The sequence below is a fragment of the Rana temporaria genome, chromosome 5 (assembly GCF_905171775.1).
Source record: "Rana temporaria chromosome 5, aRanTem1.1, whole genome shotgun sequence".
NCBI lineage: Eukaryota > Metazoa > Chordata > Amphibia > Anura > Ranidae > Rana > Rana temporaria.
Genome location: NC_053493.1, coordinates 102,581,677 through 102,594,540, shown reverse-complemented (window position 1 = coordinate 102,594,540; position 12,864 = coordinate 102,581,677). Strand labels below are relative to the sequence as shown.

Sequence of the window (12,864 nt, the reverse complement as noted above, 5' to 3'; positions counted from 1 at the left end):
GGGCACAGCGACGCGTGCAAATGGGCATTGTTGACCCTCTTTTCTGCTTACAGTGGCTGCTGCATTCTCACCCTAGGCCTATACTCGAGTCAATATGTTTTCCCATTTTTTTTTTGTGGTAAAATTAGGTACCTCGGCTTATACTCGAGTATATACGGTATGTATGCCCCAAGGTAAATAATAAACATTTACTTATTTACAATTATTGGTTTGTTCAATTAGCTGTGTGCTTCACATAAAGTCCCACAACCCCTCTTCTTTAATACCTTGGCATTGGTGACGACACCTCACATCAGCTTGTCCCATTATATTCCGCAGTGATGGCGAACCTTGGCACCCCAGATGTTTTAGAACTACATTTCCCATGATGCTCACCTACACTGCAGAGTGCATGAGCATCATGGGAAATGTAGTTCCAAAACATCTGGGGTGCCAAGGTTCACCATCACTGTATATGGGCTGCTCTGGAAAGTCAATGAGCAATACTACTGCAAAGACCCATAGAGGCTTAAATCAGGCCGCGCATTGTGCAATACTACACAATCTGATTGTACAATCTCCTTCAGATCTACCATACACTATGTAATGTCCGGTACTGCCTGATATGATGCCAATTGATTGGGCTGTTTAGGTTTGTCCTCATAGTAAATAGCTTCTCAATAGCCAGACGCAGGAGTCAGATAGAAGTTGCCATCATGACCAAGTTAAAGAACTATGAAAAACAGACCCCACGTGACAGGACTTTAAAAGCAATATAAAAACAAAGATTGTTTCCTAGTCGGTAAGATTGAATAAAGACACCAGTCCATCCAGGTGTGTGTGTGTGTGTGTGTGTGTGTGTGTGTGTTTATGTTAAATAAATCCTGTATCCATGTATCTTGAGTGTTAGGATGCCCATTTAATAGCCTTTTGAAATCATTGACACTCCCTGCTGATACGACTGCTTGTGGAAGAGAATTCCACATCCTTACCACTCTGACAGTAAAGAACACTTTACGCAGTTTAACCCCTTGCCAACTGGCGCACTCCCATTTACGTGGGCAGAATAGCAGGGGCAAGCAAATGGGTGTACATGTACGTCCCTTTAAAATTTGCCACCTAGCGGGCGCGCGGGTCCCATGAACGCGATGATCACCGGCGGCCCGCAATCGTGACACAGAGAACAGGGAAGATGTAAACAAGGCATTTCCCTGTGCTGCCTAGCAACATGACAGGGATCTACTGCTCCCCGTCATCGTCATGTTGTAGCGAGACCACGCCCCCTAGAGTTAGAATCACTCCCTAGGACACACTTAACCCCTTGATCGCCACCTAGTGTTGAACACCTTCCCTGCCAGTGTCATTTATACAGTAATCAGTGGCTATTTGCAGCTCTGATCGCTGTATAAATGACAATGGTCCCAAAATAGTGTCAAAAGTGTCCGATGCGTCCGCCATAATGTCGCAAGATCGCCTCCATTACTAGTAAAAAAAATAATAATAATAATAATAATAATAATAATAATAATAATGCTACAAATCTATCCCCTATTTTGTAGACGCTAGAACTTGTGCAAACCAATCAATATACACTTAATGTGATTTTTTCTTTTACCAAAAACATGTAGAAGAATACATATCGGCCTAAACTGAGGAAAAAAAAATTGTTTTTTATATATATTTTTTGGGGATATTTATTATAGAAAAAAAAGTTAAAAGTATTGTTTTTTTTTATTATTTGTTTTCAAAATTGTCGCTCTTCTTTTGTTTATAGCGCAAAAAATAAAAACCACAGAGGTGATCAAATACCACCAAAAGAAAGCTGTATTTGTGGGAAAAAAAGGACGTCAATTGTGTTGGGGTACAACGTCGCACGACCGTCCAATTGTCAGCTAAAGCGTCACAGTGCAGAATCGCAAAAAAATGCTCTGGTCAGGAAGGGGGCAAAATCTTCCGGGGGTGAAGTGGTTAAGGTTAGACAAATTTCAGTAAATGGCCACGTGTCTTTTTAAACTCCCTTCCACTGAAAAGCTTTTTCCCCTATGCTAGGGTCACCAGCTAGGTATTTGTATATCGCTATCATATCCCCTCTCAAGCAGGGATGAATAAAATACATTTTTTTTTATTAAAAGCATTGTTAAAAAGTGGAGAAACCTGCGAAAACCAATGCATAGAAGGCTGTATATTCAAACATGATCCAACATGTAATTGACAATATAACATATACCGGTACGTTGATATTACGGTCCTCTTTGTCCCACATGCAGAAGATCACACTGAGTGGGAGGCAAATAGCCAACGCGTTTCGTAAATTAAACTATTCTTCTTCAGGGGTAAGGATGAGCTCCGGCGTGTACGCATAGAACACGTGCAGAGCCCGCCAGGAAGTGAGCACGGCGCTGTGCTAATCACAGCCAGGGAGACATTATCCCGATTCTCGGCTGCAGGGATCGGGAAATGTCTCCCTGGCTGTTATTAGCGCAGCGCCGTGCACACTTCCTGGCGGGCTCTGCACGTGTTCTATGCGAACACGCCGGAGCTCATCCTTATTCAAGGGTATACATGTAGAGGAATGATTTTCATTTTGTGGTGCCGTGGTGTCAGTATATTATACAGCCAGTGAAAAATGTATTAAAAAGTAGGTGTAGCTTTGCCACTCAGTCGTGCCACCGCTATCACCAGTCATCCAAGCCAAGACAGATGTCTCTGAGGCCCAGTGTGGGTGTGTAAGGGAGGAAAAGAGGTAAACATCCCAAAAACGTTCATACCCGACTTGATATATGGGGAGAAACAAATTCTCCTAAAGAATGTCCTGTGGCATGACATGGTCACTGGGGAGGAAAAGATGCGATTTCCTGCATGCGGGACAAAGAGGACCATAATACCAATGTGCCAGTATACAGGATGTTATATTGCCATTTACATGGTGGATCAGGTTTGTATATACAGACTTCCATGAGTTGGTTTTATTAGGTTTCTCCTTTTAAAATTATGCTTTAATAAAATATTGTGATTTTATTCATACATAGTGTTTGTTTACGTTGCCTTTAAAGTCCTGCCAACGCAGGGGTCCATTTTTCATAATACATAGTTTGGCAACTTTAAATGAGATGGTAGAAAAATTGTACAATCAGATCATATAGCGTGTGGTCAGCCTAAGACCGCGTTTACATACAGGCCTATGTAATAAAGCATACTGTGGCCATGTAAGGTGCAGCTATTCCACAACAACCGATCGGTTGATCAAAGAAAAGATGGACACGTTATAGGAGATCCTCTGTAGGACCAATCACTGAAAAGCAGTTGTGGATTGTGTGATTGATGAGGACAGAATAGGTGACGGTTTGTAAATAAAATAAAATCTCACACGTGTGTTGGCCATGACTATCATACAACAAGCTGTATCGGCATTCCTCACCTTAATAATACTGCTTCTTCGGGGGATACCCGGCTTGCCACTCTTGTCCAGGCTGGGGCTCTCCGGCTGTGCGGACCCACTCTCCTCTCTGCCATCCACAGGGGTACAATCTCCATTGGACACGCCGCCAGGCGCACTCTCCACCTTGCACGTCCCTCCATTGCTGACTCCTGCAGCGGTGGTGGAGGTGGGCAGCTTAGTGATGACAGAATCCAGCTGTGAGGGCACGCTACCATTGCCCTCACCGGCACAACCTCCTCCCCCACCTGGTTCTGCCATGAGCCCGTCAGCAGAACAGCCTTCGTCTTCTTCCTCTACTTCTCTCTTTCTGCAAGATCAGCTCCAAATAAAAGGATCACAGGGAGGCCAGCGCTCTGTGCGGCCACCTGAGTCTCCCACCGCCGCTGTCGTGTGTGTGAAAACGCAACGAGAAAAATTCAACAGCCGTGGCATCGGTTTCCTGGAAGAGAGCACAAGGTGTATGTATGAGAGCGCTGCAACCCGCAAACTACAAATACATCAATCACAGTATAATATATACATACAGAAAGAAACGTGTGTGTGTGTGTGTATGTAAGAGTGTATGTGCATGAATGTATGTATGTGTACATGTATATTTACGAGTGTGTTTTTATTTAGGTTTGTATGTATGAGTGGTGTGTGAGATATATATAGATATAGAGATAGAGACAGATTATATATATCTGTCTCTATCTCTATATCTACGGTATATATATCTCACACACCACTCATACATACAAACCTAAATAAAAACACACTCATAAATATACATGTACACATACATACATTCATGCACATACATTCTTACTATATATATATATATATATATATATATATATATATATATATATATATATATATATATATATATATATATATATATATATATAATCTGTGTGTGTGTGTGTGAAATAAATATATATATATATATATATGAGTGTAGGTGCATATTTATAAATGTATGTACGAGTACGTGTGTGTGTACATGAGTGTATGAGTGTATGTGCATGTACGTATGAGTGATGTGTGTGTGTATGAATTTATAGGTGTACATATGTATGTATTTGTGTGTATGTATGAATGAATGAATAAATTAATGAATGTATGAGTGTACATATGTATGTATGTATGAATGTATGAGTGTACATATGTATGTATGTATGAATGTATGAGTGTACATATGTATGTATGTATGAATGAATGTATGAGTGTACATATGTTTGTTTGAATGAGTGTATGTGTGTTTATAAATGTATGCATGAGTACGTGTGTGTGTATATGAGTATGTGCATGTATGTTTAAGTGATGTGTGTGTACATATGAATGTATGCATTTATGAGTGTATGTATGTATGAATGAGTGTAGGTGCATGTATGCGTGTGTGTTCATAAATGTATGCATGAGTATGTGTGTGTATATGAGTGTATGTGATTGTATGTATAAGTGATATGTATGTATGTATTTATGTGTATGAATAAGTGTAGATGCATGTATGTGTGTGATTATAAATGTATGTATGAGTACATTTGTATGTGTGTATATATATATATATATATATATATATATATATATATATATATATATATATATATATATATATATACACACACACACACACACACTTAAGTGTGTGCATGTGTATATATACACACATGCGCATGTATGTATTTATGAATGTGTGAGTGTACATATGTATGTATTTATGAATGTGTGAGTGTACATATGTATGTATTTATGAATGTGAGTGTACATATGTATGTATTTATGAATGTGTGAGTGTACATATGTATTAATGAGTGTACATATGTATGTATTTATGTGTGAGTGTACATATGTATGTATTTATGTGTGAGTGTACATATGTATGTATTTATGAATGTATGAGTGTACATATGTATGTATTTATGAATGTGTGAGTGTACATATGTATGTATTTATGTGTGAGTGTACATATGTATGTATTTATGTGTGAGTGTACATATGTATGTATTTATGAATGTATGAGTGTACATATGTATGTATTTATGAATGTGTGAGTGTACATATGTATGTATTTATGTGTGAGTGTACATATGTATGTATTATGTGTGAGTGTACATATGTATGTATTTATGAATGTGTGAGTGTACATATGTATGTATTTATGAATGTGTGAGTGTACATATGTATGTATTTATGTGTGAGTGTACATATGTATGTATTTATGTGTGAGTGTACATATGTATGTATTTATGAATGTGTGAGTGTACATATGTATGTATTATGTGTGAGTGTACATATGTATGTATTTATGAATGTGTGAGTGTACATATGTATGTATTTATGAATGTGTGAGTGTACATATGTATGTATTTATGTGCGTCTCCTAAAACAATGAATAAGATCATACATACAATCCATAACTGTGCTACTGTAATGGTGGTCATAGATGTATCACATTTTATTATCTGATCGATGTGGGACTTGTTAAAATGATGGAATGACTATACAATTGAACAGGCATGACTTCCCTTCTGGTTGAATCCAGATTAAATTTGGATCAGCATTGACCAGCCAGGGCAGAACATGATCAGTTTTATGGATGATGGATGGGCAGCGCTGACATTCTGTGTTGATGAATCTGATTAGATTTCTATCAATCAGATGATGGGATTTGTATGGTGGAATCAGGGATGTGATTGATCAGTTGCAATGTTCTCTTCAGACTATGGATGGGAATCCTCTTCCCAGTGTGTCATGGGGATGGAATGTGGATGTATGGAGAGGGATGGTGATTGTGGACGATGGATGGAGAGGGATGAGAGCAGACATTGATGATGATTGATGGCAGTGTGTATGGCCACCATTAAACAATGGTGTGGAGGGGATGATCGCACACATGTGATGATTGGATGGAAGGCTCCCAGCTGTCACACACAGGCGGCTCCGGTCACTAGTTCTCCGGGATGTGTGATGACAGCTGGGCTTTGTGTGCAATGATTTCCCCGGAGAGCCGGACACGCCATATGCCGCTCCAGCCGGAGGTGTCGGTGTGTGATCCGGGTCAAGGTGTGCTGAGCTCCGGGTGTGTGCTGAGCTCCGGGTGTGTGCCGAGCTCCGGGCACATGGAAGCCGACTTGTATGCATGTAGCGGCGGGGTGATGAGCGGTGTCAGTGTGCAGATTGTAATGTATGGGTGCGGAGACAGACCGATCCTCCCCGGTATAGGACTCACCCCGATCCCCGGACTCCTCGGCCAGCCGTCACCACCGGCACCCTGAGCAGCCTCTGCACTGCCGAGGTGAAACCACAACACCCGTGGGGGGCGGGCCTTCCCCTGCCACTCAGCCCGACAGCTCGCGGCTCATTGGTCTCCGGACCAACCCGTGAGCAGGCTTCCCCGCCGCTGGTCACGCCCACCTGTCAGCGCTCTGACACGCCTCCCTGCGGGATGTGTAGAAGGCTGAGCATCTTCGGCGGGCGATGTGAGCCGCTTCCAGCATCGTCCTCATAGCGGACCTTTACATTGCCCCCCCCCCCCGCCAAGACCTGCACACTGCTCACACCCCCCCCCCCCTAGACCTGTAAACTGCCCCCCCCAGACTTGTACACTGCTCCCCACAGACCTGGACACTGCTCCCCCCCCAGACCTGGACACTGCTCCCCACCCCAGACTTGTACACTGCTCCCCCCAGACTTGGACACAGCTCCATCCCAGACCTGGACATTGCCCCCCCCCCCCAGACCTGTACACTGCCCCCCCCAGACTTGTACACTGCTCACCACCGACCTGGACACTGCTCCCCCCCCCTGGACACTGCCCCCCCAGACCTGGACACTGCTACCCACCCCAGACCTGGACACTGCCCCCCCAAACCTGTACACTGCCCCCAGACCTGTACACTGCCCCCCCCAGACCTGGACACTGCTCCCCCAGACCTGGACACTGCTCCCCCCCAGACCTGGACACTGCCCCCCCCCCAGACTTGTACACTGCTCCGTCCAAGTCCTGGACACTGCTCCCCCCCCCTGGACACTGCCCCCCCAGACCTGGACACTGCTACCCACCCCAGACCTGGACACTGCCCCCCCGGACACTGCCCCCCCAAACCTGTACACTGCCCCCAGACCTGTACACTGCCCCCCCCCAGACCTGGACACTGCTCCCCCAGACCTGGACACTGCTCCCCCCCAGACCTGGACACTGCCCCCCCCAGACTTGTACACTGCTCCGTCGAAGTCCTGGACCCTGCTCCCCCCCAGACCTGGACACTGCCCCCCCCTGGACACTGCTCCCCCCAGACTTGTACACTGCTCCCCCCAGACTTGTACGCTGCTCCCCCCAGACCTGGACACTGCTCCCCCCCAGACCTGGACATTGCCCCCCCCCAGACTTGTACACTGCCCCCCCCCCCAGACTTGTACACTGCTCCCCCCCAGACTTGTAAACTGCTCCCCCCCCAGACCTGGACATTGCTCCCCCCCAGACCTGTACACTGTTCACCCCCAGACCAGGACACTGCCCACCCCCAGACCTTTACACTTCCCCCCCCAGACCTGGACACTCCCCCCCCCCCCCAGACCCGGACATTGCTCCCCCTCAGACCTGTACACTGCTCCCCCCTAGACCTGTACACTGCTCCCCCCCAGACCTGTACACTGGCCCCCCCTTGGACATTGCTTTCCCCCCAGACCTGTACACTGCTCCCCCCCAGACCTGTACACTGCTCCCCCCCAGACCTGTACACTGCTCCCCCCCAGACCTGTACACTGGCCCCCCCTTGGACACTGCTCACCCCCCCCCAGACCTGTACACTGCTCCCCCAGACCTGTACACTGCTCCACCTTCCAGACCTGTACGCTGCTCAGCACCCCCCCCCCCCCCCCAGGCCTGGACACTGCTCACCTCTCCCCTCCCAAACCTATACACTGCTCACCCTCCACCCTTTCAAAATTGTCGCTCTTTTTTTGTGCAAAAAAAAAATTGCAGAGGTGATGAAATAGCATCAAAAGAAAGCTCTATTTGTGGGAAAAAAAGGACGTAAATTTTGTTTGGGAGCCACGTGGCACGACCGCGCAATTGTCAGTTAAAGCGACGCAGTGCCGAATCGCAAAAGTGGCCTGGTCTTTGACCACCAAAATGGTCCGGGGCTGAAGCGGTTAAAGTAGAACTATAGGAAACACTTTTGTTTTAAATTTTGGATAGAGTAAGAGCCGGTTCACACTGGGGCGACTTGCGATCCGACTTCATGTCGCCTCAAGTCGTCCCAAGTCGCGCTGTAGAGAAAAACAATGGAAGTGAATGGGAGCGGTGTTAATACACACGACTCAAGGCGATCCGACTTCAGAAAAGGTTCCTGTACTACTTCAATCCGACTTGTAGGCGATTTGTACCCATTGATTTCAATGGAAGTCGCCTCAGAAGTCGGATCACTGTCTTAAATGAAGCACCAATACAGGAAGATAACCTACATTTCTCAGGCAAACCTCTCCCTCCCCCTCCCTCCCCTAGAACTGATTGTTGTTTGATTGGCCACTGGAAAGTCTCCTGTCCTGGAGACGACTTCAAGTCGTGTTGTAAATCGCCCCAGATCGCCCTGTGGTTCATGTTCAAGTCGTGTCGGAGTCGCCTCTGAAAGTCGTGCTGGAAGTCGTGTCGCCCTAGTGTGAACCGACTCTTAGGGAGGGTTATAGCCCCTGTCAGATTATTTTTTACCATCCCTGTCCCGTTGCAGAGATTTCCCTTCACTTCCTTCCCCAAAGCCAAACAGGAAGTGAGAGGTAATCTATGCAAATTAAGGGAATCCATTGCCCCCCAGGCCCTCAGAACTAGTGTACCCACTCGAAAATTTCAGGGTGGGTCTTAAGCAGAAAGGGGTGTGGCCTTGACAGGAAGGGGTGGGTCATATTTAAATTAGGGGGTGCACAAGTTTAGTCAGGCCTAGGGCAGCACAGAACCTAAATACACATCTGGACAGCACTCGACAGCCAATCCAAAAATGGGCAAGGGGGCCAATATGGCGGGCTTCCTGAACAGGTAAGTGTCCATATACTAAAAGTCAGGAGCTACAGTATTTTCGAGGCCGCTCGAGCATGGGAGGAGTTCATATGACATATGTCATTCGGCTTTAGCTTGGACGGGAAGTGGTTAATATATAATATTATATCATTTTTTTTTTTCAGGGTGGATTTCCTGATGGTGACAATGGTGGACCATGCCTGTGTAATTTGTTTTGAAGTGAACACTTACATTTCTATAGGAACCCAATGTGCTAGGTGACAATGCAGGGGCACAGTTGGGGGACAGGGATAGAGTTGCCCCATCTGAAGAATCTTCCGCATCCGATGCACACTTCCAGGTTAGTCTGATACCTGGTCCCTTGTTGCTCGCTGTGGTTCTGCCAGTGCTGGGACAAGATCATTCAGTGCCCAGGGCAAAAATGCCAAATTCCACCCCCCCCCCCACTTTATTATGTGTGCGCATATGAGGAGGAGGGGAGAGAGAGCACAGCCACTCCTCCTCTCCTTCCTGATTCCAGTGATGGGCTGACGGCGCTGTCTCTACTCTTATTAGCCTTATAGTAGAAGGAACTTGTGGTGCCCCCACCCCTACCCCCCAAGGCAGCCGTCCCTTTTGCCCACCCCTTGTCCCGGCCCCGAGTTCTACCCACCAGACCCTAGGTCACTACAGGACACACGTTTTTCAGATGCAGAAGATTTTTCAGCAGCTTTAGGTGTTTAACAGCACAAACAAAGGAATCAGTGGCCACAGAACCACAAAAGAGGTGTGATTTTATTTTTTTATTGCAGCTGCATGTTAACAGAGCTGCTTTAACTTGTGCAGTCATAAGCACAGATGCAGACAGTTAACAATTCAATACGGGGTAATTCTGGGATGGTTGCTTTTTACTCCCAGTTTAGCTGGCTAACCAAAAATAATAATATGTTTGCATACATATACATTTTAACACAATGCACATTAATATACAACGTAGCACATTTAAGCAGATGTATTAACACACTGCAAGGGAATGCTAAAGTGTGAATCCACCATTAGAATGCATTTTCTTTCAAAGCTGTTAAAATGTATGTAGCGCTACCCCCTCAGGAGCCGCTGGTTAGATTTGGGATTGGCGTATTTAAGTGGAGTTCCACCCATAAATATAACATTACATCAGTAGTTTTAAAAAAATGTCATTAGTCCTTTAAGAAAAAAACATTTTTTTTTTAGATGCCTTCAAAGTGTTGTTGCTAGGCAGAATAGTTAATCTTCCCTCTTCCTGCACCTAGGTGCTTAATGCTTCCTAACCTACACCGCACAGACTCCTGGGAATGTAGTGGGTGTAACTTTCCAGGAGTCTGTGCACTCCCCAGTCTCGAAGAATCATGTGACTTGGACAGTACAGGTGCTGAAACCTGATCTGAAACCTATTACACTGCTTGTGCAGCACTGAGCATGTGCAAGATCTGCAAGGCTGAAATCCAGGAAGTCATACAGTCTGGCTTCATGATGCCCACACTTAAGATGGCCCCAGCCAATTTCTATTTTATAAAGTGTCTAAATGCTGTAACAACCTAACAAAATGGACCTTAGTTAAGTTTGCAGACTAACTTTACTAGAATACATTAAGCTTGTGTATTACAGGGGTATTTATATTAAAAAAGTGAAATTGTGGCCGGAACTCCGCTTTAAGTTACCTCCGTGATGTGTCTAGGGGTAGTGATGGTGATGAGAGCAGTAACGGAATGTCCAGACTGTTGGTTGACGTTTTCAATGCTTTATTTGTGGCCCAACATGACCAACAGTCAACTTGAGGTAGACAGTGTAGATTGGTGAAAAGAGAATAAACTTCACAGATTCAGGCTATGGATAGAAGAAGCAGTCCTGCCTACAATAACTTCATGTGTCACGTCGCCACTCCAGCCGGAGTGGGTTAAGTGCCCCTGGACAGACCCCTCTCACAGGCCTGGCAGCCAGAGCGTCACTTAGAGCTCTCTGGGGAGGGACGGGTCTCTGCCACAGACCCGGCTCTATTGGATTTTCTGGATTGGTAAGGGACCCCTGCCACAGGCCCAATGCATCAAGATCGTGAATAGTAGAGCGAATCCTCCCCATTAATGATCAGCCTGAATCTCCCTCAGGTAGACTTCTTGTCCTTGAGTCACCGACTGACAGTTTGCAGCATACAACCTGTCAGTGTCCGGCCACCCAGATCCCCAATGGTTCGTCTAAGCCCTGTCGGATCACCTGCCTCCGGGTTCACCTCAGACCGACTCCCCACCGAACAGCACAACTCGCTTGGGATCTTCTTGGTGAGGAATGGGGAACCCAGTCAATCACTGGGGCCCCTCTGCAGCATCATTTGCCCCGGGCCATGAGGACCCAGAGTCAGGAACTCTGCGTAGCACATGCGCCCTGGCCTGGTAGGCCATATCGCCGGGGCCCATGATGTGCGCACACCCTGAAGGTGGGTGCCGCACCTGGAACCAGGAACCCGCGAAGAACCCCAAGCAATGGCCTCCGCCACAGAAATACCCCTACCCAGCATGCTCCGCGAGGGAAAATTCCTCTAATTGGCTGCTGGGAAGAAGCAGCTCCGCCTGGACCCCTCTGGCGCCACCTGTCATCCAGAGATGAAACGGCATCTCTGGAGCCAGAATGACCCACAGGACAGTTCAGGGCTGGCGACAGCCAAATTTAAATAAATCAACATGGATGAGATCAAGTAAGTCTCTCATCCCACTAAATTTAACGATAGCACCTGTACTGATAAGTACACAGGCGCTACATGTATATATTTATATAACCACTTTTACCCACTTCCTGACTAGGCCATTTTTTTTTTGCTATTTAGCACTGGTTTACTTTAACTGACAATTGCGCAGTCATGCAATGCTGTACCCAAACAACATTTTTTTTTAACACAAATAGAGCTTTCTTTTGGTGGTATTTGATCACCTTTCTGCTATAAAACATATCCCATATAAAAATAAAAAATATAATAAATTTTGTCCAAAATTTATTTTGCTACATGTCTTGTTAAAAAAAAAAAAAATCCTAATACGTGTATATTGATTGGTTTGTGTGAAAGTTATAGCGTCTACATACTATAGTATATATCCTGTATTTTTTATATATTAGTAATGGCGGTGATCAGCAACTTATAGCGGGATGGTGGGCGATCTGAAACAAACTGGTCCGAAATTCACTCCCTGGTCATCTCTCGCCTTGATTACTGCAACTCCCTCCTCATTGGCTTACCCCTACATGCTCTATCCCCCCTTCAATCCATCATGAATGCTGCTGCCAAACTAATCCACCTTACTAATCGTTCTGTGTCTGTTAATCCTCTCTGTCAATCCCTTCACTGGCTTCCGCTCACCCAACAAATTAAATTCAAAATACTAACGGCTACCTACAAAGCCATCCACAACTCTGCTACTAGCTACATCACTGACTTTGTTCT

At 45.6% G+C, this 12,864-nt stretch overlaps 1 protein-coding gene across 1 annotated transcript in view; it reads right to left on the bottom strand.

The window, feature by feature from the left end:
- PLCL2 (phospholipase C like 2) overlaps positions 1-6,740 on the bottom strand; it is a 252,138-nt gene extending 245,398 nt beyond the window's left edge. The window contains exons 1-2 of the mRNA XM_040352956.1: positions 6,633-6,740; positions 3,398-3,857 (exon numbers count right to left, since the gene is read on the bottom strand). Of these exons, the coding sequence (XP_040208890.1) occupies positions 3,398-3,676 (279 nt within the window). The 5' untranslated portion in view covers positions 3,677-3,857; positions 6,633-6,740. The remainder of the gene's footprint in view (positions 1-3,397; positions 3,858-6,632) is intronic.
- Between the last annotated feature and the right edge of the window lie 6,124 nt (positions 6,741-12,864).